This window comes from Lucilia cuprina, chromosome 5, assembly GCF_022045245.1.
Source record: "Lucilia cuprina isolate Lc7/37 chromosome 5, ASM2204524v1, whole genome shotgun sequence".
NCBI classification, from domain to species: Eukaryota; Metazoa; Arthropoda; class Insecta; order Diptera; family Calliphoridae; genus Lucilia; species Lucilia cuprina.
The window spans coordinates 68,249,564-68,277,546 of NC_060953.1; the positions used below are offsets into that span (position 1 = coordinate 68,249,564).

The window sequence follows — 27,983 nt, forward strand, 5'->3', positions numbered from 1 at the left end:
ATATGCCCAGCTTGTGGACAGGGTCTCCATATTCAACTGTCCAGCCCACCCTACTTCACTTAGCCTAATTGATTTATGGACTAACCCTATTGATGTAGACCAATTTCTTGGCTTGGACCTAAATATAGAATTAGGTCCAATTAAAAAGGCCCGGATTAAAATTGTATAGTTTAAGCTGTTACAACGACGAATGAACAACCACTCAACGATTTATGGCAGTAAGTTTTTTTAAACACCAGCACATAATTAGTTTATTTTATTGCAGCCTTAAATTATGCTACAAAATTAAAATGAACACAAAAACTTCATTACCAACCCTAAGAACAGCATAGTGTCGTAAACATAATCGGCTGTATTACGAGACGATGTCGTAGTTGAAAATTAGTCTTTTGATATTACAAATTTCAAAAACAACTTAAATTCCTATCGACTTTTAGTAGAATTTAAAATAAAAAAAAAACATCCACGGCAACGAATTCGACTACGACACTCGTAATAAGGGGAAATGTTTAAGTTAAGTTTGTTAAAAATTGAGCTTTAGAAAACAAAACATCCACCTTTAACCATCACTACTTTGATGCAATAAAAGAATAAAAACACATTTTTTGTAATTTCAATTATAGAAAATTATTTTTTTTAATATTTGATTTGATTCTTTGTTTACAAAATTTTTAATAAATATTGCTTATAAATATTTGCGTATTGTGTTAAATTCCTGTGTTTCAGTTTGCAAAATAAATTAATACTAATTTTAATTTAAATCTAATTACAACTAAGATTAGGATTATTACTTACATACATAAATATTACAAATTATTTGACCAATTTATAAATATTATAATTCAATAACTATATACAGTTCATAAATGTACGAATCTACATACATATGAACATTTTTGTTAAATGAAATTATTAATTTTCAAGTCGTTTGTTTGTTTAACTTATAAAACTAAATGAAAAATACAAAATATTTCTATGTGAACAATAATGAGGATAATAATGTTATGAATGCATTATTTACAAATTCTGATGTCGGTTAGCGATGTCATGGGGATGAGATTGTGTTTGTTATTATTTACTTTGAATGTGTGTGTGTGATTATAAAATACTCGTTCAGGTTTGTTTTGGGCATTTGTTGGTAAATCGATTTGGTTGTGCTTGTGACGGTGGTTGTGGTGGTGGTTGTCATCTAAAACTTATGCCACATTTCTTGCTTATTTGTGGTGTATGTATGGACGCAATAGATAGCAATAGTGGCACATCGTTTTCCGAAAGATTTAGTGCTGTTGTAACTGCACTTAGAGGGCAGAAATCTGTTTCCAATAGAAATGCTGCCAACGTTTCGGAGTGTAAATAGATTTCTTGCAATTTAGATTCCATAAAAGATAAACACTAAAAAAATAAAAGAGAGTTGTATATCACAATATATGAAAAGTATAGAAATATATTCTTTATTACCTCATAAGCCGAGATGCCAGCATTGTGCATGGTCTGTACAGTTTCCAGCATTGTTGAGACCAATTGGGACATGCCTACGGGAGCACTCTGTCCGCCGGCATAGGGAAAATGCTGAGATTGTGACGACAACAGTTTAACGTCCCAATTTTCCATATCGGCTATGATGGCAATGTTTTCAACGGGCAGTGATATAAGAGAGGCAGAATGTGCAGCCAGTGCTAGATCTTCACGTAAATTCATCTCCCATTTTTTAGGTGACGCAAGAGTTCCCTAAAAATTAAAAATAAAACATTAATTACATTTTTCTCTGAAACCTGCAAGTTTTAACCCAAACTCACCTGTAATACCATATCAGGAATATAGTGATCATTAACACTTAAAAATAATGACGGTACAAAGCCGACCGGCAACTTCATATCGCCTGGTGGTTCATCTTCTTGTGGCAATTCTTTTATGCCTGGTATTGGCAATTTCAAAAGATGCATTGCCTCGTTAACAGCTGCACATTTGGCTGCTACCGATGAGACTGAACCACGCTGAGATAATGGTTTCTTTTGATTCGTATTGAATTGTTTCTTGCGACCTTCTTTGGGTGATGTTATAATATTCGATGATTCGTTTCCCTCAACTTCCTGATTACAACCACAACCACTGCCAATTGAATCCTTATTGTTTGCAGCATCGCATGCATCCTCCTGACCAGTGCAACCACCATGAGAAGTCGATGATATGAGCGTTTGTACTGAAGTTTGAGAACTGACTGTTGGTATCGATGATGTTGAGGCGGGTGCTGTTGTGTTTACGTTGTTGTTATTTGTAAAGCTATGCACCTCGTCTGTCTCAAACTCTAGTTCCGTAGCATTGGAGGGAGTTTGGTAGGCATTAAGTAGACCATTGCAAACCATGCAGTTGTTGACATTATTCGTTAGCGTTGTTGTTTGCGGGAATGTATTTTTGTTTGTCTGTGTTGTCTGCAGAGCCGATGTTGGTGTTGATGATTTGTCGAGCTGTGTCGATATAAAACCAACTCCTCCTCCACCTTGTAATTCGAGTTTTGAACATTTATCCATTAACAAATCATAATTGGACATTAGCAAATTCTTACTTTTCATGTAGTTGGTCACAATTTGTGGGTATTGTTCAAAATTGAACTTGACTCCGGAATGTTTTTTGCTCAGCTGTTGTTGTTGTTGTGAGCTCGAAGCCGTATTGTGCATGCGTTGATGGAGAGGGCACAACAATTGATTGCTATTTGTGTCTTGTGCGTTCAACGATGGAGAGGATTCATTGGGATCTGTCTGAGTTAAATCTTCGGTGCTTTTCTTAATATTAACTAATGGCTCATTATCGCCCAAAACGAAGACTACTCCGCCACCACCAGCACTAGTTGATTTTTTATCTTTTGTCATGCAAATACCATGATCACGTTCGATGTTTTTCTGACACAACTCAAAGTGAATCTGTTCTTCTAAGCATAGGTTCTCCTTGACGGGTTCAATGCCCCATGTCATGCGTTCACCTTTACCCATACTGTTCTGGGTAATGAGATCTGATAGAGAGAGCTGTTGAGATTTTTTCTTTTGTTGCTGCTGTTGTTGCACTAATTGCTCCTGTTTGCTTTTGTTGAAGCACTGTTGTTGCAATTTGTTTAAATCATTTAAACTTAAACCTTCTTTGACTGTTGAAGAGGTCATGCCCCAAAAGAATGGCTTTTTTCTCACCAAATTTTTATTATCGGGGCGTTTTAAATTACAGGATGGTTCATTTGGCAATGATTCAATTTCTATGGCCTCCATAGCACCATCTTCATCAAGATGAGTGTCTTCAACAATCAGTTCAACATTATCGGGTGTGGTTAGAGTTAGACGTATACGTCCTTCAGATTGACGATTGCCTGTCGTATCCTTTTGTTTGGCTTGTTGATACTGTTGTATGGAGTTCTTTTCAATACCTGTATCCATAAGGTAATTACCAATACGCAATTCTTGCTGCACAAAACGTGAATCTCTAAATGCCAGTACTGTGGGAATTTCGTTCTTTTTATAAGTTCTTATTGCCTCGTCAGTCAATTGGTTATCGTATTCATATTCTTCATCATCTTCGTCTTCATCTCTTTCCAACATTTCGTCATTATTTCCACCGACAATTGAACTAAGATTTTGTTTACATGTTGGCGTGCGTGTTAGAATACCTTCTGATCGATTTTGCACAAACACCGAGCCTTTTCTAGCATATAAACTCGATTTCTTCAATGGCTCATTTTTGTTTTGTGCCACAATATCATTTAATCTCTCTTTGTTGAAATCCTCCTTTTTGGACGATCGCCTGACTTCGCCACATCTTATAAAGTAGGTGAGTACATTTAACAGTCTTTCAATAGATAGCTTTTCGGTGCCATAAATAACGGTGCGCGCAAGTTTTGAGGGTAATCCTATGGCGCCAAACAAATCGCCCAGTTGGGCCCATAAGGCATTGTAGGGATGTTTTTGTGAAACCTTTAGAAGTTTTGCCCTTTGTTCAATGGCAGCTGTAGAAGATGATGAATTAAAGGGCGAAACTGTAGGTACCCAACCTAAATGATGAGTAAGTATAGCAGTTAACATGGTGCTAACAAAACTGAAAATTAAAAGACATTAGTTATAACTTACAAATTCACACAGTTAATGATCACTTACAAATTTGTATCTTTGGTATCGGCAAATGACAGCAGCCAACACAATTCCTTAATAAAACGCTCCGCTACATTTTTCGAGTATTTGCTACCACTAGTGGTAATGCTTAACCATACAGGACACTTTATTCGAGGTGCAGTAAATAAATCCAAAAACCACTGTTGAGTATCTTGCCATATTTGAAACATTATTTGCAAAAATTGATTGTGATGTATGTAGGCCCTCTCGGTGCTGGCCCTTAGACGACTTAACATGCTCTCCAGTAGAGCTATGTGTTCGCTGCAGAACAACTCCATTTCCTCTTCAAAAGATTCACTCATTGTTACACACACGGCCAGCCCTAGACGGGCTCTTCGTGAGTTTGACTTCATGGTATGGGCATTTTCCCGTCTCTTACCCATTTCAGGATTGCTGCGCGATTCGCTAGGACAATAATTAGCACGCGGATTATTTACAGCCAAATTCATGCCTTCGCTTCCACCATGAGTGGTGGTTGCAGCGTTGGTGTAGTTATCCGTGACAAAACCTATCAAGTCATTCATAGAGTTTTCATTTTCAAATGATGTCATCATGTTGCGTGATATACGTCTTTGCAAACTCCCATCGCTAGACAGTTCCAAAAGCTGGCTACTGCCAGGACTGCTGCCACCAAAAAAATTTGAATCCACACTAAACTTTCTTACACGTTCCGATTCCGATGTCACGGAACCTAAACTACTGCGGGTAGAATACTGATAAGATGCGGACCACTGATCGCTGGACAATTGACCACGACTCAAGGCGGAATAGCCGGAATCATTGCCCGTACTATAAGTGGAGGAAAAGCGTGGTCCACTGTCGGCAGCACTTTCACTATTCGTAAGCAGTGATTGCTGATCTATTGAGGGCACATCCAGCGGCGAGGATACAACCGAAGAACTGAGATCACTGGGAGTCAAACTAATGTGGCGGCCAATACCAACTGAAAATGGTAGAGAAAAGGAATTCATAGATACACCATCTATAGAACCGTGTTCACTACATATAGAGGTGCGCGGCGTCGCAAGACTGTTAGTTGACAACGTGGAATATGGCGAATGACCACTGGTTTGTTTGATGGGTGTTAAAAAGACCTGAGAACATAGAAGTCTACAAGGCCCATTCAACCAATGAACTTTCAAGGAGGTCCCACGAAATGACATGGCCAAAGCACCAAACACCATTTCGCCCACACTGGAAATATCCGCAGAATTTGGGCGATTGTGCTGTTCAAAAGAAACAAAACTGTATTTTCAATTGTTAAAAGAAGTCTATTAAATTTAACAAACCTTGTAACCATATTCCTCACACACTTCAATAAAACTTCCATTGGAATGTCCTTTGTTGGTTGTTTGCTGTTGTTGTTTATTATTAAAATCCAAAATTTCTTTGTGATTATTGTTATTGTGATTAATTGTTGCATTTGCAGCACCATGTCCCGTCGTTGTTGATTTCACATTATGTCTGCTGCTGTGGCTTATATTGCCATTATCTTCTTTTAAATAAACTTTTTCCAATGCATTCGAGTCGAATAGTAAACGTCTCCCTCGAGAATCGCACTCTCGGTAAACCAATATTCGTACTTGACTTCCATCAAAGGGAAACTGACTGTTAAAAAAAAAGAAAAACAAAAAAATAGAAAAATGTGAAAATTAAATAAACAAATTTCAATTATATTTTTGTTCTGGTATGTCGTGTCTGGCGGTTAGTCAGTTAACAAATCATTTTGTTTTGTCTAACAATTTACTGCGAATTTCTTTAATGTAAAATTCAATTTAATCAAATGATCATTTCAATTAACACTTTTAAAACGTAGACGTAGTTGGTTTATTTTAAAAATTTCTATTGTTATACGCATCGATCGCATCATTCATTATTCGAATGTCTGCAGCAGAGATTCTAAAATTTATCATCAACGAAAACCTTTGTAAGTTTAGCCTAAATATCGACCATTACTAGAACGGATATGCAATAGGTAATATAAATTTGTTTCTGGCTTATCTTCTTGTTATTCACATGGCCAAAGTTTAAGAACCCCAGAAGAGTTTGTTTACGTTCGTGTATGTATTCGTATGCTAGTTAGTAGTGTCCGTGACCGAGAATACATTTATTTGACGTATTTAGAGGGTTATTTTGCACTTAAGGTGCGAGTGAAAGCACAATATATGAAAAAGAGGGAGACTCTTCTATATTTAGAAAGCACGTGAGTATGATTACTCACGTCAAGGCATTTTTATTAAACAGATAATAATATTGAGTTTTTTTTTATTTATTTATACGATGAATAAATTTACAAACAAAAAACCAACTAAGGAACTGAACAACAAATCAGTACAGCGTATGATTAAATCAATTGTTTATCAATAGGGGCACAATAAATAAAAAAAAAAGAATTAACTAAATTTCGCAATATCTTAAGAAAATGCACAAAAAAAATTGTGAAATGTCATATTAAAAGAATAATTAAATAATAGAAACGTAAAACGTACACACATATTTATTAAAGGTTTTAAATTTCATTTATAATTATTTCGTCATATGTGTATTTAGTATTTGGTATTGATTATAATTAAAAATGACTTTATTTCAAATTAAGCAATAATTATTCGATTAATCAATTATATAATTAAATATTTGCTTTTTAAGTCAATTGATTTTTAAGATAAATATGCAAAATTTATCTTAATTTTTCGTTTTGAGGTTGTTATTGCAAAAGGTCGATTGTTTTTTTTTCTGGGGAAAAACGTTCGGTTTATACAGCTGTCGCTTTGGCCAAGTATGACTCGGGTCGCTCGGGAGCGTAGATCCAATTGTCGTGAGAACGTTTAAGGTGATAACATTCGATGTTGTAAAAGAAATTTTAACTTAATTTCGATATCGAATTTTTGAGGTAATGACATTTGAGGTATAAGAAATTTACTAGATTTTAGCTTCATTTCGTTATCGAAATGTATTTTCGATACGCATTACTAATTCCATCATATAGACGGTAACTCTTGTCTATTTATAAATATGATTTCAAATTTTCGATCATGCATGTAATATTTAAGAATTTTGACAGTTCAAAATTCTATTACTGACATTATGAAATAAAATCGTTTGTATTATTAAAATTTTATTAAAGAAATAAACTTTTCAAAATGTAAGTTATACATATACAATAAGTATAAAAGACGTGATACACGGTTGTCAGATCTTACAACGTTGTCAGTAAAATGTTGAGAAAACGCCTAACAATCGTCCGAACTTACAATCTTTCTTTTGCAACGTTGTTAGAAAAAACATTACTGACAATATTGCTAGACAAAATTTGTAAGTTGACACTGTTATTAGACATTTTCTGCACATTTTACTGCCCAGGTTGTAAAATCTAACAACCGTGTATACATAGCATAAAATGTAAAAACTTTTACACTGTCAAAATGTTTTTGTAATAATATCTAGACTACAAATTATTAAAATTTTGTTGTTAATAGTAATTATAACTATTAATTACCACTAAAAAAATATATAATTAAGAAAAATATTAAAACTATCCGTAAAAATAATAAAAAACAAATTTAACTACTCACGAACTGTCTAAATGATTGATTAATTAGTAATAATATATATGTATATATATATTTTGTTGTATATTCTAATTAAATAATTAATCATATAAATGCAGCTATTATTTAAGTTAATATTTACTATATCTACAAAAAAAATGTTTACCAAAAGAACAGACAAAAAAAAAAAAAATAAGAAACAATATTTAAAAATCAAACATATATAGAGTGAAATGTTTATGACTGAATCTTGTGACTAGAGCATCTTGTGACTTTCTTCATGAATACTGTGACAGTTTATTATTACTTTAAAATAAAAAACTTATACAAATGAAAAAAATAACAAAATATGTGAATGTATGAATAAATATTGTTTGTATGAATATCTATCTGAAAATAACAATAAGAGTTTTTGTTCAAAGTTGGTGATATTTATTTTTTAAATGAATTGATTACAAATAATTATAGAAAACTAGTCGGTGTTTTTATTTTAAATTCTGTGATATATTGTTTTTTAGTCCATCTTACTTTAAACATTTAAATATGTCTTTGTGTTTAAAAAAAATATAACTTAACTAGTATTAACTTACTTTTTGGGTTTTATGTAAACTGGCGCCTTCATGCGTTTTTTATTCAAAATGCAAATAAAGCCTTTGGATTATTTTAAGTTTTCTCTTTTCTTTTGTTGTTTTATATATGTAAAGTAATTTTGTTTAATTCTATTACTTAATTGTAGTTTAGTTATATCAATTTATTATAAAGTATTTATCGATAAATTTTCTTTTTGCCGGTAACCACCTTTGAACAATCTAAAATTATTTATCCACTTGAATTATAATACTTCAATATGAAAGACAACTGATAACATCATGATGCATGAGGTTATAAGTATGGATGGTTTGTTGGTCAAGAAATAAATAATTTTTTTAATAAATTTATATTGCACATATATTTATTAAAATAATAGCAAATAATAATAATCGCAAAAAATTAAAAAAAAAATTCTTAAATCTTTTTTTCTCACAGACTTTTCTTTATTAAAGTTGTGTTTTTTAATTAAATTATATTTTTATTTTAAATATACACATATATTTGAAAATACGATATGTTTAAAAAAAATTCAAAACTGTTAAGATATTTTTAAAATTCTCTGATTTTTCTTTAAAATGTTTTTTTCAGCCAGTAAAATAATCTCCAAATCAAGATAAATCATGAAAAAATTGTTTATTATTATTTTAATTATCCTATTTTAAATTTCAAAATTTTGAAAATTTTATTAAAGTTTTTATGAATTTTAAAGTATTTATAATGTACTTTCAGTATATAAGCATTTTAAGATATTTTCAAAAATTCGAACTTAATTTCGAAATCATTTTTAAGCTTAATTTTTACATATGTATAAGAAAAGTCATTATAAATAAGATATTTGAATGTAAAGTTTTGGTGACAAACCAGTGAAATTTTCATAAGAGTGTCATTAAGAGAATGCGTTTAATTTTTGACATCCAAATATCGGATTTTAACTCCTTCTTAAACTAAGATTAGATGTAGTTCAGAGTTGCCAAAAATGAACAACATCCCTCTAATAACAGGCTAATCTAAAAATCATAGGTTTTTCACCCGAATTTGAAGCACTTCGAGTTACTAGTTCTAAAGAAAATACGACATCTTTTTGCACACTTTTATTGCTGGGAAGTTTTTACAAAGATTTTACAGACCGGAATGTTTATTTTTTTATTTAAAATCGAAATTCCCTATTTCGTATATATTTTATTAATACCATATTTATTCACTTTTTATTGTACAAAATCCATAGGCTGATAAACACGTTCAATGCGGCAAAATTTTATATTTTTATTGCATCCACGTAAAAATGAAATTGTCAACATTTTTGTTGTTATTCGTGAAGATGTAAAGAATTTCATAAAATTTTGCGATAATTATTTGAAGTTCAAGGCGCCAAAAAGCAATCCAAATTAAACTAATATCAGATAAAGAACATACATTCATACAATCACTTTCTGTTTTAATATTCGTTCATTCTTTATTGTTGTTTTTGACAATTGTTATATTTTTAACTACAAGCATTGTTTTTTTATTTATTTATGGACAAGTCATTAAGTTTTGCATAGAATACGACAATGTCTACTTTAAAGTATCTAAATATCCGAACATTTATTGCTATCATTATTTCAAGACGCGAGTTCGTTGAAGACTGACTGCCTGCAAGTACTCAACAAAAAATAAACATTAAACATCAACAAGTACAAATAACAACAACAACACCAGCAACCGTAACCAAACAAACCATTGGTATAAGTGGTAGAATGTTGATATGTTGGTATCGTCGTATCGTTTATACGAAAGAAAATATCCGCGTACTACATGCTACAATGTGTACCAGACATTCAACCAAACACCCAACAAGCCATTTAGTCAATCTAACTCTCTGTCACCTTGTCATTTAGTCGGTCGCAACAGTTAAATACGTTTTTATGGTTTGCTCACATGATGTGTCCAGAGATATCGAATTGCCTATCAGGCAACCAACCGAACCAAAAACAAAACAAAAAAAAAAACTACTACAAAATAACAATAATAGTAAAAAAACTACTACTATTACTTTAACACTACTACTGACACTATTAATAACAAAAAATAATAAATATATTCTCACACACCCCACTTAGTATGACTCGCAATAGTACGCTAATGACCGTAGTTGTAGTATTTACTTAAGTAGAGTCAGACGTTTCATCAAAACAAAGAATTTTTGCAAAATAATTTTGACATTATAAATAATAAAAAACAAAACCTTTGTTTACTATTTACATTAGTATCTCATCTCGCATGCAAATTTATCTGTCAAGTATTATATAGGCAGAGAGGAGGATTTGTTTACAAGAGTTTAGTTTATATTGTCTATTTAATGTCATAGGCAATGCGAATTGATGCTTTCAATACGTTTTAAAATGAGTATTGTAGGTAATGTAGTGTTATTTCATACATTACTAGGTAATCAGTGGTGATTATCAATACGATTTATTAATTTTTTTGTATAGTATTTTAAGCCAATTATCCATTCCAAAGCATGACAACATAAATTGTTAATAGAGCATTGAGTAATATAATAGACTAATAAGCATAGAAAATAATTGTAAATCCTGTTTTAAATACAGAAAAGTCGGGTAAGTACATTTGTAACTAGTTATTTTTTGGGTATTCGTCGAATAAAAATAAGTAGTTAGTTACTTTAGGAGTAAGTACTTACACTTTGCTCCAATATCACTTGCTTTCGTAATGGGTAAATCAAGATTTTACTCGGTTGCTCTCAGTATGATTATCTCAACGTATTTCCGCCTACATATATCTTAGGATAATTCAGCTATATCGAGGTATTAGAAATTTATACAAAATTCTGAAAAAATTACTGTTTTTTTACATTTTTCTCATATTTCCGATTTGCAGAATTTGAATCCGACATTGGGCGATTCGAATCCGACGATTCCACATTCGCACAGGGCGTTTGGAAGACCTTTTTGTAGCCCGAATGCAGGTATAGAGCTGACTTTGAATAAGCAAGGACTGCTATTGCTGCTGTAGAGGTACTCGAAAATACAGGCAGAGGTATCTCACCCTTGGGACCTTTACGCACACCCGAAGGCTTAGTGTGCGGTTTGGTTTATAAGCAGCCAGTTTGCGACTACTTGCGGTTTCTGTTGTTCCAGAAGCTCGAAGAGTAGTAGCCGTTGTGGGAATAGGGTCTAGCCCCAAACCGGAAACGAGGGGACATTCTTTCTTCTCTGACACTCTTGGGAGGGGATAGTTATTTAGTTTGAAAGGACAAAGTACATATATACATCAGATCCGAAGAAATACACATAGGCCTCTATCGGGCCTGTTGTGCGATCCTTAACCAGTGCCACTGGTGGGAATCGAACCCACAACCTCCGGTCTCACATACTAGAACACTAACCACTAACCCATGTTAGGTGTTAATTTTTTGTTTTTTTATCTTATATTTAAAAATTTTAATTTCTACGATATCTGGGCTCTTCAGAAAACTTATTTCAATATACAGACAGACAGGATTCAGAATATATATCTATACAATGAAAAGGTTCACATAATTATAGTAAATGGTTACTATTTAATGGTATATATATAGGAATGTATATAAAAAGTTTATTTTCATGAAAACCTACACTTTACCATAATAGTTAAATTGTTAATTTTTGTTAAACAGTGAATTCCACGTACATACATACATAAATGTATATGTGTTGGAAAAATATTAAAGTCACAAGATCACATAGCTTGTTTTTTATTTTTATATCAATAAATGTGAATCATGCAGTCATCTTCTAACCAAATTTTTAAATTTGTTTTTGTTAAAACATTTCTACAAAAATTATTTTTGTTTTGTTATTGAAACATGTTAAGCAAATGTTTCAAGCCCAAGTTTCCAAATTATGACGTTAAACTTTTCGGGGTTTTCTTTGAAAATTTATGTATTTACCAAATACAAAAAAAATGGAAAATAATTGTTAATTCTTATTAATATTTACTTTTCGTTGGAATTGAAAGTTTTAGGTGTGCAAACTGATTCATTAAGTTTAAATATTGAGTTTAAAATGTAAATAAATAAAAATGACAAGTCATATTGTTAAGTAAACATCATTTTCAAACTAATGCTAAGTTTAAGCAAAATTAAATTATTTAGAAAATTTATAAAAATATTACAACGATTAAATATTGTTAAATAAGTAAAAAAAGATTTTAAGCAATTAATACTTTTAATATAACGGGCTCATCAGTAGTTTATTTTTGGGAACTTTGAACCTGCATTAAATAAATAATAACAACTTATACTTATTTTCCTCTTTCCATCATAAAGTCATTTCTTTTACCAAAATTTAACGTCCTACTTAAGGTTTTTATCGCTTAATATGTAGGGGGTATTGTAAGTAGGTTGGTAGTCTGTCTGATAAATCGGTAGGTAGTTTGGATACAAAAATAATAACAATAACAATAATAATAATGAAAATGGAAATAAATTATAATACACATATTGTGTGAATTAACTGATAACGTTGTGAACAAATAAACAAATGTGTATGAAGTAAATAAATTTTGATATTTTTTCATACATTCATATGACTTTTAAATTATAAAGCACGCGCTGTTCAAATCAAATAAAAAAAAACAACAAATATATGTATATATATATAAATATATTTGTCTAAACAGATCTACATATACTACACTTGTTAGTGTTTGCATTTTTTTTTTGAGAAACCGGGAGGGGAATCCCAATATTGGTTTGCAATGCTTAGTTGATAAATAAAAAAAGTCGTAATAATATCATAATTAAACCCATTTAATACTTTGGAATCATATAATAATAATATGATATTAATATATATATATATTGTACTTTATTACTTAGCATTGTTAAGAATTGAAAAATAACCGAAAACAAATCGTTTTGATGGTTTTGTATTCATTCGTTCACACAACTGACAGACGGACTAGCTGATTTACTTACAGACACGTAAATTTATTTTTTGGTAGACATGTAGACGTCTTGTAATAATAATAATTATTACTATTAATGTTATTTTATACTATGTTGAATATTACTACCTGTTAAATAAATAAGCAAATATTTAATTTAAAGATAACAAAAGAAAATTATAAATTAACAAGCTTTTTTAAAATGTGAAAAATTTTCTTTCCCATCAAAATGAATTGACATGAAATTAACAGCATTTGCTTTTTGGGACAAAGAAACAATAAACATTTTAACTAATTTAAAAAAAATATTCAATATTATAATTGTTACTGTTGATGGGGGTCAATAACTTGTTAAAAAGTGATTTATGATTAAATTAACTAAACCCTATTATTATCTTTAACACTGTTTCTCATCATTATTTAATTAAATTTTAAATTAACACACGCAACGAGAAACAAATTGCATGATTATGTTTTGGAATTTCCCAATCTCTCTTTTAAAAAACATACATTTTTATATACATATAGGGCTTAATTGTTTAAAGTTTTCTAAGAAAAATATGAAATTAATTACAAAATTCTTTGTTTAATATGTAAGTTAAAATCACATTTAAAGCTTTAGAAAATTCTTTACTTAAGTTTAAAGTTTCGAAATTACACTGAAAATAAAGTATTTCACTGATCTATCAATACTATAATGGAATGTGTTTCTCTGAGATTAGGGAACTCGTTCCCGATTGGAAAGTGGAACGCACAACACATTACAGGGAAATTTTATTCTTCAGTCACACTGTTCGTATGTGGAACAAACTTCCTGCCGCTTTCGCCACTTTCGATGTTAAAAGGTCCCACAACCTATTTTCCTAGTTCCAGCACAATGCACTGCATGAGTAGGGGTCATCCCCTGAGTGCTAGTCCAAGAAAAAAATCAAATGAGAAAAACGACGAATTAGTCGTTTTTCACAAACATGGCCCAAAAGTTAATAATCTATGTTTGTTTTGACAAAAGGGTTTAACCTGTCATGAGCTGCTGAAATCTAGTCAAACCAGCACAAGTAACCTATATCAAAAACGTTCCCAAAAACGAATATAAGCGGCCTCATATTAAAGCATAAGATTTCATTACGACAACGCTCGAACAACCACATGTTGCAATATTGAGAAAGAAGTAGTTGTAAAGTATTTTCTCTTTCGATATCTTTATATTTAATCGATGTTAAACTTTCGCTCTGGGATTCACTTCACTTTATAATAATCTATATGAAATTAGTTAATTTCGTTTTTGGACTCAAAAGATGAACTGATATTTTAACATGAAATGTTTTAATCTCTTATGAGCTGCTTAAATCTGACCAGAACAGATTCGGACGAAAAACGCCAATAATATCTGGTCTCAAAGGAAAGCATAACATAACAACAAAGAAAAAAGTAGTTGTAAAGAATTGCCTAAAAGACCTTAATGTACCTTCCGACACTCCTTCGCCCACTCGGGGATTTGCTTGACTTTAGAATTGGGTATCTGAAATTGGTTTGATTCGTTCCTGAACTCAAAAGATGTCACAGAATCTATGTATATATATGTTGATAACAATGGCCAAAACTTTTAATATTTGCTTTTAGAGAGAGCAACAATTTTCAAAAAATGTCACATTTACATCCAGTGTAAAATGTAAGATATTGACCGTAAAATAAAACTAAAATTAAATACTTAACAAAGAAGTTGTATACACCGTTCAAATTCATGATTTTTTAGTATAAAATTTTTCTATGTGGTATAAATAAATGGACATGTGTATGTATGTATATACATAATTTATGAATTTGTGAGTGTGTGCTTAGATTGTATAGTATTTTTTCTGGCAGATTTTTTTTTTCATTTACACAATAAAATCTCGTGACTTTGTTTATAATTAGCAGAAAAAAAACATCTAAACAAATATAAATTTAAACATATATACAGTTTTTGCGTAAATGATTCTCATTTAGCAAGATTAAATATAATTCTATATATATTTTGGCATTGATATTTTATTCTGTCTAAACTTTTGTCCATCAAAATGAAAATTTTTAAAATAGAATAAAAATTTATAATATTTACTTTAAAATCCTTAATTATGAAATTTATGCTTGAACTAATTTATTGCCGCTATATTTAGATCTATAGTTATTAACTAACTTAAGTCCCCATTTCAATAGTGTTAATCATGAAAGCCGACATGAAAATGAAATTGTCTGCAAATTTAATAAGTTTGCTAATTAAAAAATCAAATACTTATGTATGTATGTTTACAAACACATACAAGATTTCTAAATTTTGTCTGTGATCTTCTTTATACTCAAAATAAGTATATTTAATAATTTTCCATGACATACCAAACCAAATCAACACTTTATTATTTTAAAAAATTCCTCTAATATTTGGTATATATTTTTTTATTTTTATTGTTATTCAAATTATAAATTTGTTTGCTATTTTTAAGTTATTAGCTCTTTCTTGTGCCACATTCAACGGGCCTGATATGTTGTGATTTTTTTTTTCTTTTTTTTTTCATTCAAAAGATCAAGCAAGAAAAACAAAATTAGCACATACTATATGTATGTAGATATATGTATTTGTTGATATTTATCGTACAAAATCAATCTATACTGAGAGTAAAAAGACGAAACTATTTTGTTTTGTTTTTCTTTTCAATTGTACATTTACTGCATGCATGTGTTAGCATTTGTTGTTCATTTTTATATTTCTTTGGCAAAATACATACATATTTGTATTAAAAGATATTTAGATCATAATTTAAATATGTTTGTATAACTACAGTTTGATAATAATAATCATTAGATCTTGTTTGTATTATAAAACGTGGAATAGACTTTAGGTCTAAAATGAAAAACTTTTTTTGTTTGAAGTAGAATTTTAAGTATGTTTTATAGCCTGTAAAAATAATTACCTAGAAATTTTAGGTAATTATCAGGGTAAGGATTTCTATGCAAATGCATGTTGGTAAACAGTAACTCAAAATCACTTTTATCTAGTTTTCTTTTCGAATTAAAGAATTTGCTACAAAATGGCATCGATTTGTTGTTGCATATTTTTGCATATTTTGCTTTAAATTGCATATATTTTGAATATTTCTAACATTTTTATAGCATATTTTGCATATTTTTTAATTTTCCTAAAACAAATTGTTTTGTTTTCTTTGTATTTCATATTTTTACAACAAATTTGGTATTTACCTATTTAGAATTTTCTAAATAAATATTAACAAATTTCGATTTAACAAGAAAATATTAGGTTTTATGAAATACAATTTCACATATTTTTATTTAATTTTCAAAACCAAAATCATGCGGAAGGTATTTTGAGTCTCACGTCCATAATTTACCTTAAAACATTTCCAAACTATAAAATTCGGAAGAAATATAATTTATACAAAAATATATTCATTCAACAAATTTTATTGGAATTGCTATAAAGCTTTTCACTTTCAGAAATTAAATTTATACCATTTAAAGTTGTTTCTTAGTATTTATATTTTTCATTCTCGAGGTCGTGGTTCCGTTTAAGTACATAGTACATACAGCAGTCCTTAAAAACCTGTATATTTGTTGTCAAAAACCTAAGATCTGAATATCTATTAAAATGTACCTTCACAAAGAAATATTTTCGGTGGATATTTTTCACATTGTTAGTGCATATTTTTCCATTTTATAGTGCATATTATAAGCGCATATTTTTAATTTTTTATTGCATAAAATTCCTTGCCCTGCTTATTAGACACACGCTACAGACAATTGGCTACAAATCCTATACAACAAAACTAATTAATGTTTTTCATAAGGACCACTCATTACAAAGTAATGTATGATACTACATTATTTACAATACTCATTACAAAAATTTTAAAATATTTTACTAGGTTTCGTTCTTTTGGCATATTTGCCAAATTGTATACAATTATCTTCAAATTGCGAGTTGTTTCTTGCTCTCAAGCTTTACATGGACAGACAGTCACCTGGAAGGACATGGCTTAATAGATCCAGAAAACGATTCTAAGCCATTAAAGTCGTGTAGGGTATATGTTTGTATGTTTCTTTAAGATTTAAAACCGCTCTTAAAATCATTAAAATAAAGATGGAAATGACGGATGATGTGTAACTAGCAGCTTATAAAGCAGGAACGGTTTGAAAAGCGTGAAACCCATTGTCTTAAAAATTTTTCGAACTTTAGATTGAATTTTCGGAAAAAAATATTGTATACTGAAACAACATTGTAAAATACTTGAAAATTGGATTTAAATAAAACTAAAGCTATATTTTCTTATAAATCCTTAAGATTTAGACATTATTTGAAAAAACAAAAAACTAGTAAATGTCAAAATAAAAGGTATTTGAATGAATTACTTTTATTATTCGTTTATTCTTTGTTTATTGTCTTTTGTGCAAGACATGTATTTATGTTAATTTAATAGTATTGTATTAACTGGTTTCAGTATTTTATTGTGGAAATTTTTTGCTTTATATATAAAAGCACGTGTCATATGTTATTATATTTATAATTATAACTATTATTTCGCTGCTAATATTTATTTTTATAACAATTCTCACATGATCATCTACAGCAAGAAAAAATATATGGAAATACAAACACACGCACACAAAAACTACAAAAAAGCAAATATTTAACATTTGATTTGAACATCGACATTGTTAACACTATTAAAACCAAAGTATAGTTTTAAAATAGTAAAGATTTAAAAATTACTTTTAAAAACTAAAGTTGTTTCTAGATTTTCAAATAGTTGATTTTATTCTTTAATATAATATAAAATTACTTTTAGCCTATGCAAAATTAGTTCCCACCCTCTGCCTCATGCTAGTGTTAATTGGTGAGTCTAACTAACGCTATTATTAAACTCAAGTGTTAATATATTTTATTTTTTCTGTTATCTTTTTCAATTGTTTATTTAAACTGTTTCATATGATTAACGTTTTATTTCCCACGGCATAATTGAGTGCAATATATGAGAGTTATAAATTAAACAAAACGATCAATTGTGCTCATCAATCATAAATTGAATCGCTTACTTGCTTGCTTGCTTGTGTGTATTTTGATAAAAGCTTCTTTTTTTGGATTTTTTCGTATTGACTTTTTTCAAATAGGTTCGTTCATATTAGTAGCTTAAATAAGTAAATACTAATCAATTTTCAAATGCTACGATAACGAATCATTAATATCATATTGCTGATTTGTGTTTTTTAACTTAATAAATGCTTACTGCTAATGTTTATTAAGTGAACAATAAAAATTATTCATAGTTGTTGATACTATATGCTGAAAATGTTTATCACTATCAATAACGCCAGCAGTAAAATATTATTTATGAGCTAAATGCGCTTGCGAAATAATGTGAATGTACTCGTCGTTTACTGAAGAATGGAAACTTTTAAATGGTCCTCTACTCGACAACACAAAGTTCAGTTGTTTCATTGATATAGGTCACTTACATAGGGCTAAGGGTTGATTGACTATTGGTAAAACAAATTATACTTAAAGCTTACCAAATAATTTGTAAATTATTTTATTAAAATTACGTAAAATTATTATTTTGAACAAACTTTTCGTTTTTCTTTACAATTGAAAGGATATTTGTTTAAATTTGTTTTTGTTGCTAGTTGAACACTTTATTCTTATCATAATTGAGTATTTTTTAATTGCTATAAATTTTCGAAGAATTGAATGCAAAATTTATAATATGGCAACAAAAACTTATTTTATTTATTAGATTATTGCCATAACACAAGAAATTAACAAAAATAAAGTATTTAACCCTCTGGGACTGATGTTGAAAGTCTGAGAAGAAACCAAAAAATCAGAAATATTAGATTTTTGAATTTGTTCCTTTGTCGTGTCGTATTTGAGTAATTAACAATCTTGACCTTTTAACTATAAATGGTAATAGTTTACGTAGATTTTAAAAACTGATCTTAGAAAATATAAGCTTTCAAAAATAGTAAAATAGTTATAAAAATAGTCCGTCCCAGAGGGTTAAAGAAAAAGAAAATAAATTAAATTGCATAAAACACTTGTAAAATTAAAATTTTAATAAAAAACAAAAATTTCCCAAATTTCTCGAAAACATGAAAAAGCTTTTTCTAAAACTTAAATTTGATCAAAAAATAGTTATCGACACTAAGGGACAATATTTATGTAAATGATTAGGGAATAAAAATAAATTTAAACCTCAAAAGTTTTGTTTACTAGTGAAAGTGGTTTAAACCATAGTAGAAAAAAAGAAGGTAGTGTCATTCTCTCTTTATTTTTTTAAAATAACTATCTGACATGCTTAAGGATTATGAAGTTTTCGTAGAAATCGTGCTACCATATAAAATTTCTTATACAAACATATTTGTTTTCAAGTTACCAAAATAAATATATTTAAATTTTATTGAAAAATATTAAACAATTAACAGAATACTTTCATTTAAATAAAAAAAGGTAAGACTCATGGCATAACCAAATTAACTAGCTAATTTTTTGGATTCATTAAAAGATTTCAGCACAAATGGCAATATACGGATTTCTTAAGGTTTATACATAACCCAAATCATCCCAAATTCTCACGTTGTTGTCTGTGGAGGCATAAAAGGATTTTATGGTAATTTCCTGTCCAGCTCAAACTAAATACCGCTTGAACATGAATGCCAAAAATTTGAAAATCCTACACAACATTTTTAGCATTGCTGTTGGATGTAAAGAAACGTAGGTTGTGCGAACTTTATAGTGCTGGTCAAAAAAGAATATAGTCAATCCAAAGATTAGGCTATAGGTCAGACTATATATTCTATAGTACAGATTATTGACCACACTATAGACCACAGTATAGTCCACATTATAGTCAAATTAAGAGCATTAACTAGTTAGTGTATAGTCCAGGTTGTAGACTATTGTATTGGTCAGACTATAGTCCAGACTGTAGTATAGTTCAAACATATACTAGTGAATTGTACAGTTTAGCGCCCAGATGTGTTATTATGTTAATAAAATTTTTTAAAGAATTCCATTTAATGACCATTTATATCTGATTATTTTGCTACATATATTTTTTTGCATAAGTTAGTCATAGAATCAATTTTTATATATTAGTGGTAACTTTATGTTCAGATTTTAATGCATTATATTATTCTATATATATTCAAAATTATAAATTACACTTTTGTCTTAAAAAATTTCTTAGAAACCTAAATGTTTTTTTATAATTGTGGCAATGCTACATAAATGATTAAGAGAAAAGGAAACTTCAAAAAACCTTATTTAATAAAAAAAATTTTGATTGGCACTACCTTCTTTTTTCTACTATGGTTTAAACTATCCAATGGAAGTGGTTTAAACTGAAATCTGAAAAAATAATATAGTTTTTATAAAAATAAGCAGTAAAATGTTTTAATTAATTGGTTAATTATGAAGACTTCAAAACACAAAATTTACGTTTTTTATTAAAGTTTTCATAAATTTTTTATATTACATTAACAATTGTCTTCTTCTTTTTCATAAGACATATCTTGTTTTGATAACAAACATTGACGTCTGCTGTTGCTTTGTATGGCAACACTGCGAAGTTTAATCTTTTACGCAAAAATATTAAAGGTGATTAACATCAAATTAAATTTATTTTTAGATTAACTTATCTGATTTTTAATTGGCATTTGATCGCCAATATTTCTTAAGCAATGGCAAACAAAATTAAAAAAGTAAAACACTAAAATCTATTTCTTACATCTTTAATATTTTCGCAAAATCTATCTAATCACTTCATCTATAAATTACTTTGAAATAATTTCACCAGAAACGATAAAGTTAATCTAACTTTAGGTGAAATTTTTTATTGTATAAATTTTATTTAAATGTATGAAATAAAAACATATTTTATCATTATTATTTTACTTTCGCTACAATGAAAAGTTTACTGCCCTTTTTCTAGATTTAATACTAATGCAAAGAAAGAAAGAAAAATATACAAAAACAAAAAGAAAATATTCTATAATAAAATAAACACAAGTGTTTTTTAGGCTTAACAAATGAAATACAATTATTATTTTATATTATACCGACACTGACGACTACTAGCCACAAAGTCATATGAACAGAAATATTTCAAACAAAAAAAAATTTTCCATCCACTGCACAAGTATTAAGTTCTCATGATCTAAATTTTCTTCATACAAATCGCGCTAAAGTAATTTAAATAGTTTTATTAATTAAATTTAAACAAATAAAGAAATTTGCATTAATAAAAAAAATTAGAGAAATTAACATAAATCAAACGTTTTATATTTGAGTATTTAAATCCATAATAATTAAATGAAATTTCTTTAACAGAATTGTTGTTTATTTAGAATGCATGAAAGAAAAAATAATTAATATTAATATTGTTTATATACGAGATATGAATAAATATATATTTATACCAAAAACAACAACAAAAAACACACACTCACACTAGTGTATGACATAATAATCACGAGAGACATACAACGATTATCGAGCAAAAGTCATGTGATTGTTTTTATTATTATTATTTTTTTTCTTTATTTATTTACATTTTGTGAATATGCCTGTGCCTGCCTGGCTGGCTGGCGGGCTGTTTGCTTTGCTTTTGCTAGCTGCTTGTGGTGGTTCGTTGGTCGGTTGTTTGGTTTAGATTGGTTTGGTTTGCATGTGTGACTGCGTTGTCTGTGTGCACACTTACCTACCACCAAACTGAAATTAAATGAACTGAGCACAATAACAAAAGTCTTGTGCCTCCTCTTTTTGCCCCTATGGCCCCCTTTTTTTAACTACTGAGTAATTTATATTATCACTAGTTTATTATTAAACAAGAAATATCTATAAAGGGAATACTCTTTTACTCTCTCTCTCTCTCACTCTTAAAAGTTTCTCTTTATAGCCACAAAATCATTTGATAATTACTACTTATAATACACCGCGTAAATCGGTTGGTTGGAGATCGGTTTTTGTATCGAATGAGGTTTGCCTTAAAATTCTTAACAATAAGTTTAAAGTTCTTAAATAGTAAACAAAATAAATGTAATAATATGTGGTAGTAATTAAAATAATAAAATTGAAGCCATATAATTCTTTATAACTACACTAACCGATATCGTGGAAAATTTTTTTATTATTTTATTTTTATGATGTTATTTTTACATCTCTCTTGTTATCTGCTTTAAATTTAATAAGAACAAATTTACATATGAACGTATGAAAGTATACGTAAGTACTTTATAGTGTATTGCATTTTTGACATATAAATGTCAAAATATGATTATTGAATAGTCACATTAGTTAATTGTATTCAGTGTATATAATTAATTTAATTTTTAATACTTTTGCTGTCAATAATGACATTTTCTTATAAGATTATTTGTATAATAAATAATGCTTAAACTTTTCAGTGTATTATTTAATGCGTAATTTTTTTTTAATTTTATATTTGAGCCTTCGGGTTATTGACAGGACTGTGTTCGTCTACATATATTTTATTCGCTTCTGTTCAATATATTACCCCGTATAACTTTTTCCAAGTTATGAGTTGCATTAATTGCGTGCTTTAGTTTTATTTGCCTCCTTTAAGGTTATGTTAAATTATATTGGTGGAGACCAAATAATACTAATGATTAATTTGCTCAAACTTCCTAAAGATAAAGGTCTGAAGTTGGAGTCCAGAAGGATGATGATGGAGGTCTTTTAATCATATTTGTATAATGTGGCCCTTGATGTTTAACACTGTACAAAGTTTTAAAAATATACTCAAACGAGGTACAATATTAGAACAGGTTAGGAATCGGCTGAACATCAAAGTTCTAAGGAAAAGACAAACATAATTATTTCAATGGAGTTTTTCAGCATAAACAGATTCCTATATAGTTAGTTAGTTTGAAAGGAGTATGTATACACATCAAATCCGAAGAAATACACATTGACCTTTATCGGGCCTGTTGTGCGCTCCTTAACCAGTGTCACAGGTGGGACTTGTACACACCATCTCCGGTCTACCAGACTCAAACACTAACCACTAACCTACCGGAGGCCTACATTAGTAAACAAATCGTTACACTCCATCTTATTATTATTTGGTATTAATCTAGCACGAATTTCGAATTTCGATTAGCTAATAACTGGTACTGTAATATAAAATTAGTATAATAAAAACATTTTTTGTTTTGGTAAAATAGATAAATTAAAAAATATTAAACTTATAAATCAAATTATAAACATATAATAAATAACTGAAAAAATATACAAAATTGCATTTAAAATCGTAAATTTTAACATAATTTTTTTTTAATTTTGATTAGATAAAGTTTGATTAGAATATCTATAATATCGAAAATAAAATGTCTTCTTTTTCGATTAATTTACAATTGTCATATTAAATAAAGAACAATTTATAATATATCTACTAAACTTATTTACTTATTTATTTTACTAATGTGCAATGACTATTTTCATACAAATAAACAAATGTAGTTAAATTTCTGGTTAGTTGTTACTGTATTACTCTATATTCCTAAAAAGTCATTACCTCCTAAAGTTGTGCGACATAAGCATAAGGTAAATAATTTAGTTTTTATTTTTAAATATGTAGTATGTATGTTTATTTGTTTGTTTTTTACAAACTAAAATAAACAAGAGCATTTTATCAATTTTGTCTTGTGGTAATTAGTTTAGTAAATATTTAAACAAGGGATTCATTTCTATACTTCTTTAATATTTATGTGTGTTATTATAAAAGAACAAAGATACCGCTTTTATTAGTTTAGCGGTCGGTACGTTTGCAATATTTAAACAGCATTTAATTGTTTAAATAAATTATACAATTAAATATGTATTTCTGCACGTGTAGTATTAATTAAATAAACATATATTTACTTATTAGTAGTTTAAATACTAATCCTGTTTATAATAATGAGAAAATTATAAGAAAATTTCTAAAAAGCTAAATTTTTTAGTTTTTTAGTTTCTAATAATAACTTGTACTAAATATTTACAATTGCAGCTTAAGTTTAAAATTACATTTGGAATACTTATACTCAGCAAAATATAACCCACATTTTTGTTAAACCACTGTTCTGTTAATTTCAATTAAGGTCATAGTTTAATTTCGGTGTAAATACGTTTAAAACAACAAAATTTTGTTAGTTACAAAATTATACCAATGTATGTATAATGTAAATGGTATAATGCATTTGTGCTGACATTTGTAACAATATTCCATTATAAATAATAATCAAATCACTTTCTGAGTAGTACTCAGGGTTGGCAAAATTGGTATGATGGTACTTTTTTTGATACTATTTGATGTGCAAAAGTACCGTGATACTCCCGAGTCTTATTTGATACTTTCAGGGCTACATATAACGCCCATTCTAATTTTAAAATGTATAAATATATTTCAGAAAATATAAAATTTTAGCAAAAAAAAAAATATTTTAGTACTTTGGATTGTAAGAAAGCTTTAACTGAATACTCTCCGAGTGGTAGGTTTCACATCATATAAGTACCAGCACACTCGGGAATAGTCGGTATCGAAAGAGCGAATGTAATAGCTTTAAAGGGAAGGGAGCTCGAGGCAGTTAACCTGACAAACGCAAAACCATTCGACGCAACAAAAGCTGAACTAAAAATATGGGTGAGAGAATCCCATAAGACCTCTTGGAATAATGAAACAGTTAGTAGAACCACGAAAATCCTATGGGGTGACCCTGATAAGAGCAATACGACAAATCTCCTAAAAATAAGCAAGTCTGAAGTTAGTAAGATAGTACGTATTCGGAGTGGAAAAACACGATTACGAGCACATGCAAAATTGGACGTGCAGATTCAGACGTATATAGAGCATGTGGAGAGGACAGTGGAACTCTGGAGCACTTTATTTGCCACTGCCCGACATTCGTCGAAGTTAGATCCAAGTATCTTGGAAGTGATGTTATTCCGAAAATAACATTCCTGATAAACACCGGCTGGAAGATTCTTAGGAATTACCTTCAGAAAACTAAGTTTCTGAACACTGAAAATAATTCATTCAGTTCTTTTTTCACGATAAAGAGCAACAGACCCGATTGTGGCCTTGATGTATTTTTTCAGATTTGATGTAGTGCACATCCACCTATCAACCTAACCTAAGTACTTTGAGACCCAAAAAAGTACTCTCTGAAATATATTTTGATACTGAAACAAAATCACTTTTTCTATCCCTGGTTGAACTTCATTCATTAAAACTGGTTGAAGAAATTTTCTTTTTAAAACGGCCTTTGTAATATTGCAAAAAATATCATATATATTAGTACCCAGAAAGAAAACTTTAAAAATTGTCTTCGTATCGTTCCATAATGAGGCATAGTTTCTATATACATATATAGAGTGTAGTTATGCAGTCGTACTTGTTCCATATTTCTTCTAAATATAGTGGAAACAAAAATAAAAAAAGCTCACCTTAAATAATTTTTTGAATGTGTTGTTTGATTATAATTAGATTTTTTATTGATTCCACCGCCACATTTACCGCCACCAGCAGCAATATTGCGTTGTGAAGACAGTGATGATGTTGAAGCGGCAGCAGTAACAGCCGGCGTCGCCGTAGCAGCGCCACTACTTGACGATAAAATACTCGCCAATGAAGATGTACGTGACAAGGTGTTTGTTTGACTTTGATGTGTTAACAAAGAAGACGAAGATGTTGTTGCTAATGCAGCAGCTGTCGCCGGAGTTGTTGAGTTTGATGATGATGGAAAAAATAGTTTATTCAACAAGGCCATAATAGTGTGAATGGTAACGGTGTTGGTAAAATTGTTTGTAGTATTTGCTGGCTGATTGTTTTAATTGAAGTTGTCGTTTTGTGTTGTTGCTCTTTATAATATCTGCTTTAGTGTGTAAATTATTTTATAACTTTGCGTTTTTTAACAACTTTCTTTAAAAATCTGTTTAAACAGCGTCTTTAGTAACATCAACATATTTTCAACCGGTTTTTGTTTATATTTATTTATTTTTTTTATAGTATTTAAGCGGAATGTTGTACAAATATTTGTCTAATAGAAGAAATAATTTTCACACAACACAAAAAGCACTGTTATTTTGTTTACATAAATAAGCACTTTAACCTTTATTTTTTCATTTTTCCTTATTTCATTCTTTTTTCTTTATTTTATTATTTTTTTTTCTTCATCCATCCAACCAACTATTTATATATCTATCTCGCTTATTCTTCTTCTTTTTTAACCCATTATGAAATTTATTTCTTTGAATATTTGCAATTGATTTTTTTATTCATACTAATTGTATGTATTGCATGTGAGAAAGTGCAATTTTTCTTTTTATTTAATTACAAAGCAATTATTTGCAATTTTCTTTTCTGCTTTATATTGATTATTTTACTTTATAACACTTTTATATCTTTGATATTTTTCAAATAACTGTGGAACATTCTATAGTAGAGTTTTAAATAATGCAATTAATCAATTTGTTTTTGTTATAACTTTTAATTTAAGATTATGGTAGGCATTTATATATTTATTTCTTTATTATAGAAAAAATAATATTTAAATATTTACATTCAAAACCGACGCAAAAAAACTTAACTTTGTCATGTCTTTATTAATTGAAAACTTGGAGATCACTAAATATTATTTTGCTGCATATAATTCACTCGAATACAAAAAGTATTTTTCTTGTGATTTTTTTGTTGTTGTAGTGGTGCTCGCTTGTTCGTTTATTTCTTTGTTTAGTTATTTTTTTTTATTTTTGCCAAACGAAGATCGTACCAACAAACAACCTCAATTTTAACCCCCTCAATGTTTTCTGTATAAACATATGTATGTATATGTACGTACTTTTGTACTTCTGTGTCTGTGACGTCGAGATAAAACGAATTTCTCACTCTCTTTAATTTTGCACCTTGTATTTAAGTGTTGTCTAGATATTTGTTTTAAAAAGCGCTTATGTATATTGTTTCTTATAAAGTTTACTTTTTAATAAATATTAACACAAAAAATTTTATAAAACTGCCTAACTATTAAAAATTTAAATTTGCACAAACCAACATTTACACCACATCTTAAATTTCAAAAATGTTTCCTTAATAACAATTTATTTGTATAACTTCCGGTATAATTGACAGCACTGATTCAAATGAATATTCGAGAGCAAAAAATACAAGAGAACAAAATACAAACGCGCCTTCCGGTAAACTAACAAAATATGTACTCACAAGAAAAACAAATTTTGTATTTTTTACACATAAAAATACAAATAAAAATGTATATTTGGATTGCATTTAGTTATTACCATATACTTATGTATGTATCTTCTTAGGTATTTAAACACTTCCTATTTTAACTCCCTTTTCACTAATAAAAATATGCATCTGCCACTTCCATTTGTTGTTTTGATATATTTTGTTTTTGTTTACAATAATGGTAGTGTATTTTCATGTTAAATTTACGCTTTTTGTTGCTGTTTTTGGTATATGTCACGTGTTTTTTTTTTAATAAATCATTAAATCACTCAGACCTCATATTTTTTTTTGCTTATTTCTGTCTAAAAGTTGTTTGTTCTATTAATAAAAACTTTTTTGCACATTAAACTTCAATTTTCTTTTTTTACAAGGCCTACGTTATGTTTTAACAATTCATAATTATTTTCTTTTTTATTTTTTAACTTGCCAACACCAAACAATTTAAAATAATATTTGCTTCCTTTAGGTTTTAGTAAAAA

General features: G+C 29.0%; 1 protein-coding gene across 3 annotated transcripts; it reads right to left on the minus strand.

Annotated features, from left to right (window-relative positions):
• Positions 1-622: 622 nt before the first annotated feature.
• Positions 623-27,968, minus strand: LOC111686777. Of its 3 annotated transcripts, none has more exons than XM_046952600.1 (7): positions 27,555-27,968; positions 25,707-26,695; positions 5,438-5,756; positions 4,134-5,374; positions 1,797-4,074; positions 1,459-1,728; positions 623-1,392 (listed from the first exon to the last, which is right to left on the minus strand). In XM_046952600.1, exons 2-7 carry the CDS (start codon positions 26,027-26,029, stop codon positions 1,186-1,188), a joined length of 4,638 nt encoding a protein of 1,545 aa, XP_046808556.1. In that variant the 5' UTR covers positions 26,030-26,695; positions 27,555-27,968; the 3' UTR covers positions 623-1,185. The 3 variants fall into 3 exon arrangements, with proteins under 3 accessions (XP_046808556.1, XP_046808555.1, XP_046808557.1); XM_046952599.1 differs by having other exon boundaries at positions 25,707-26,786; XM_046952601.1 differs by lacking the exons at positions 25,707-26,695; positions 27,555-27,968 and adding exons at positions 8,287-8,505; positions 9,701-9,894.
• Positions 27,969-27,983: the final 15 nt, after the last annotated feature.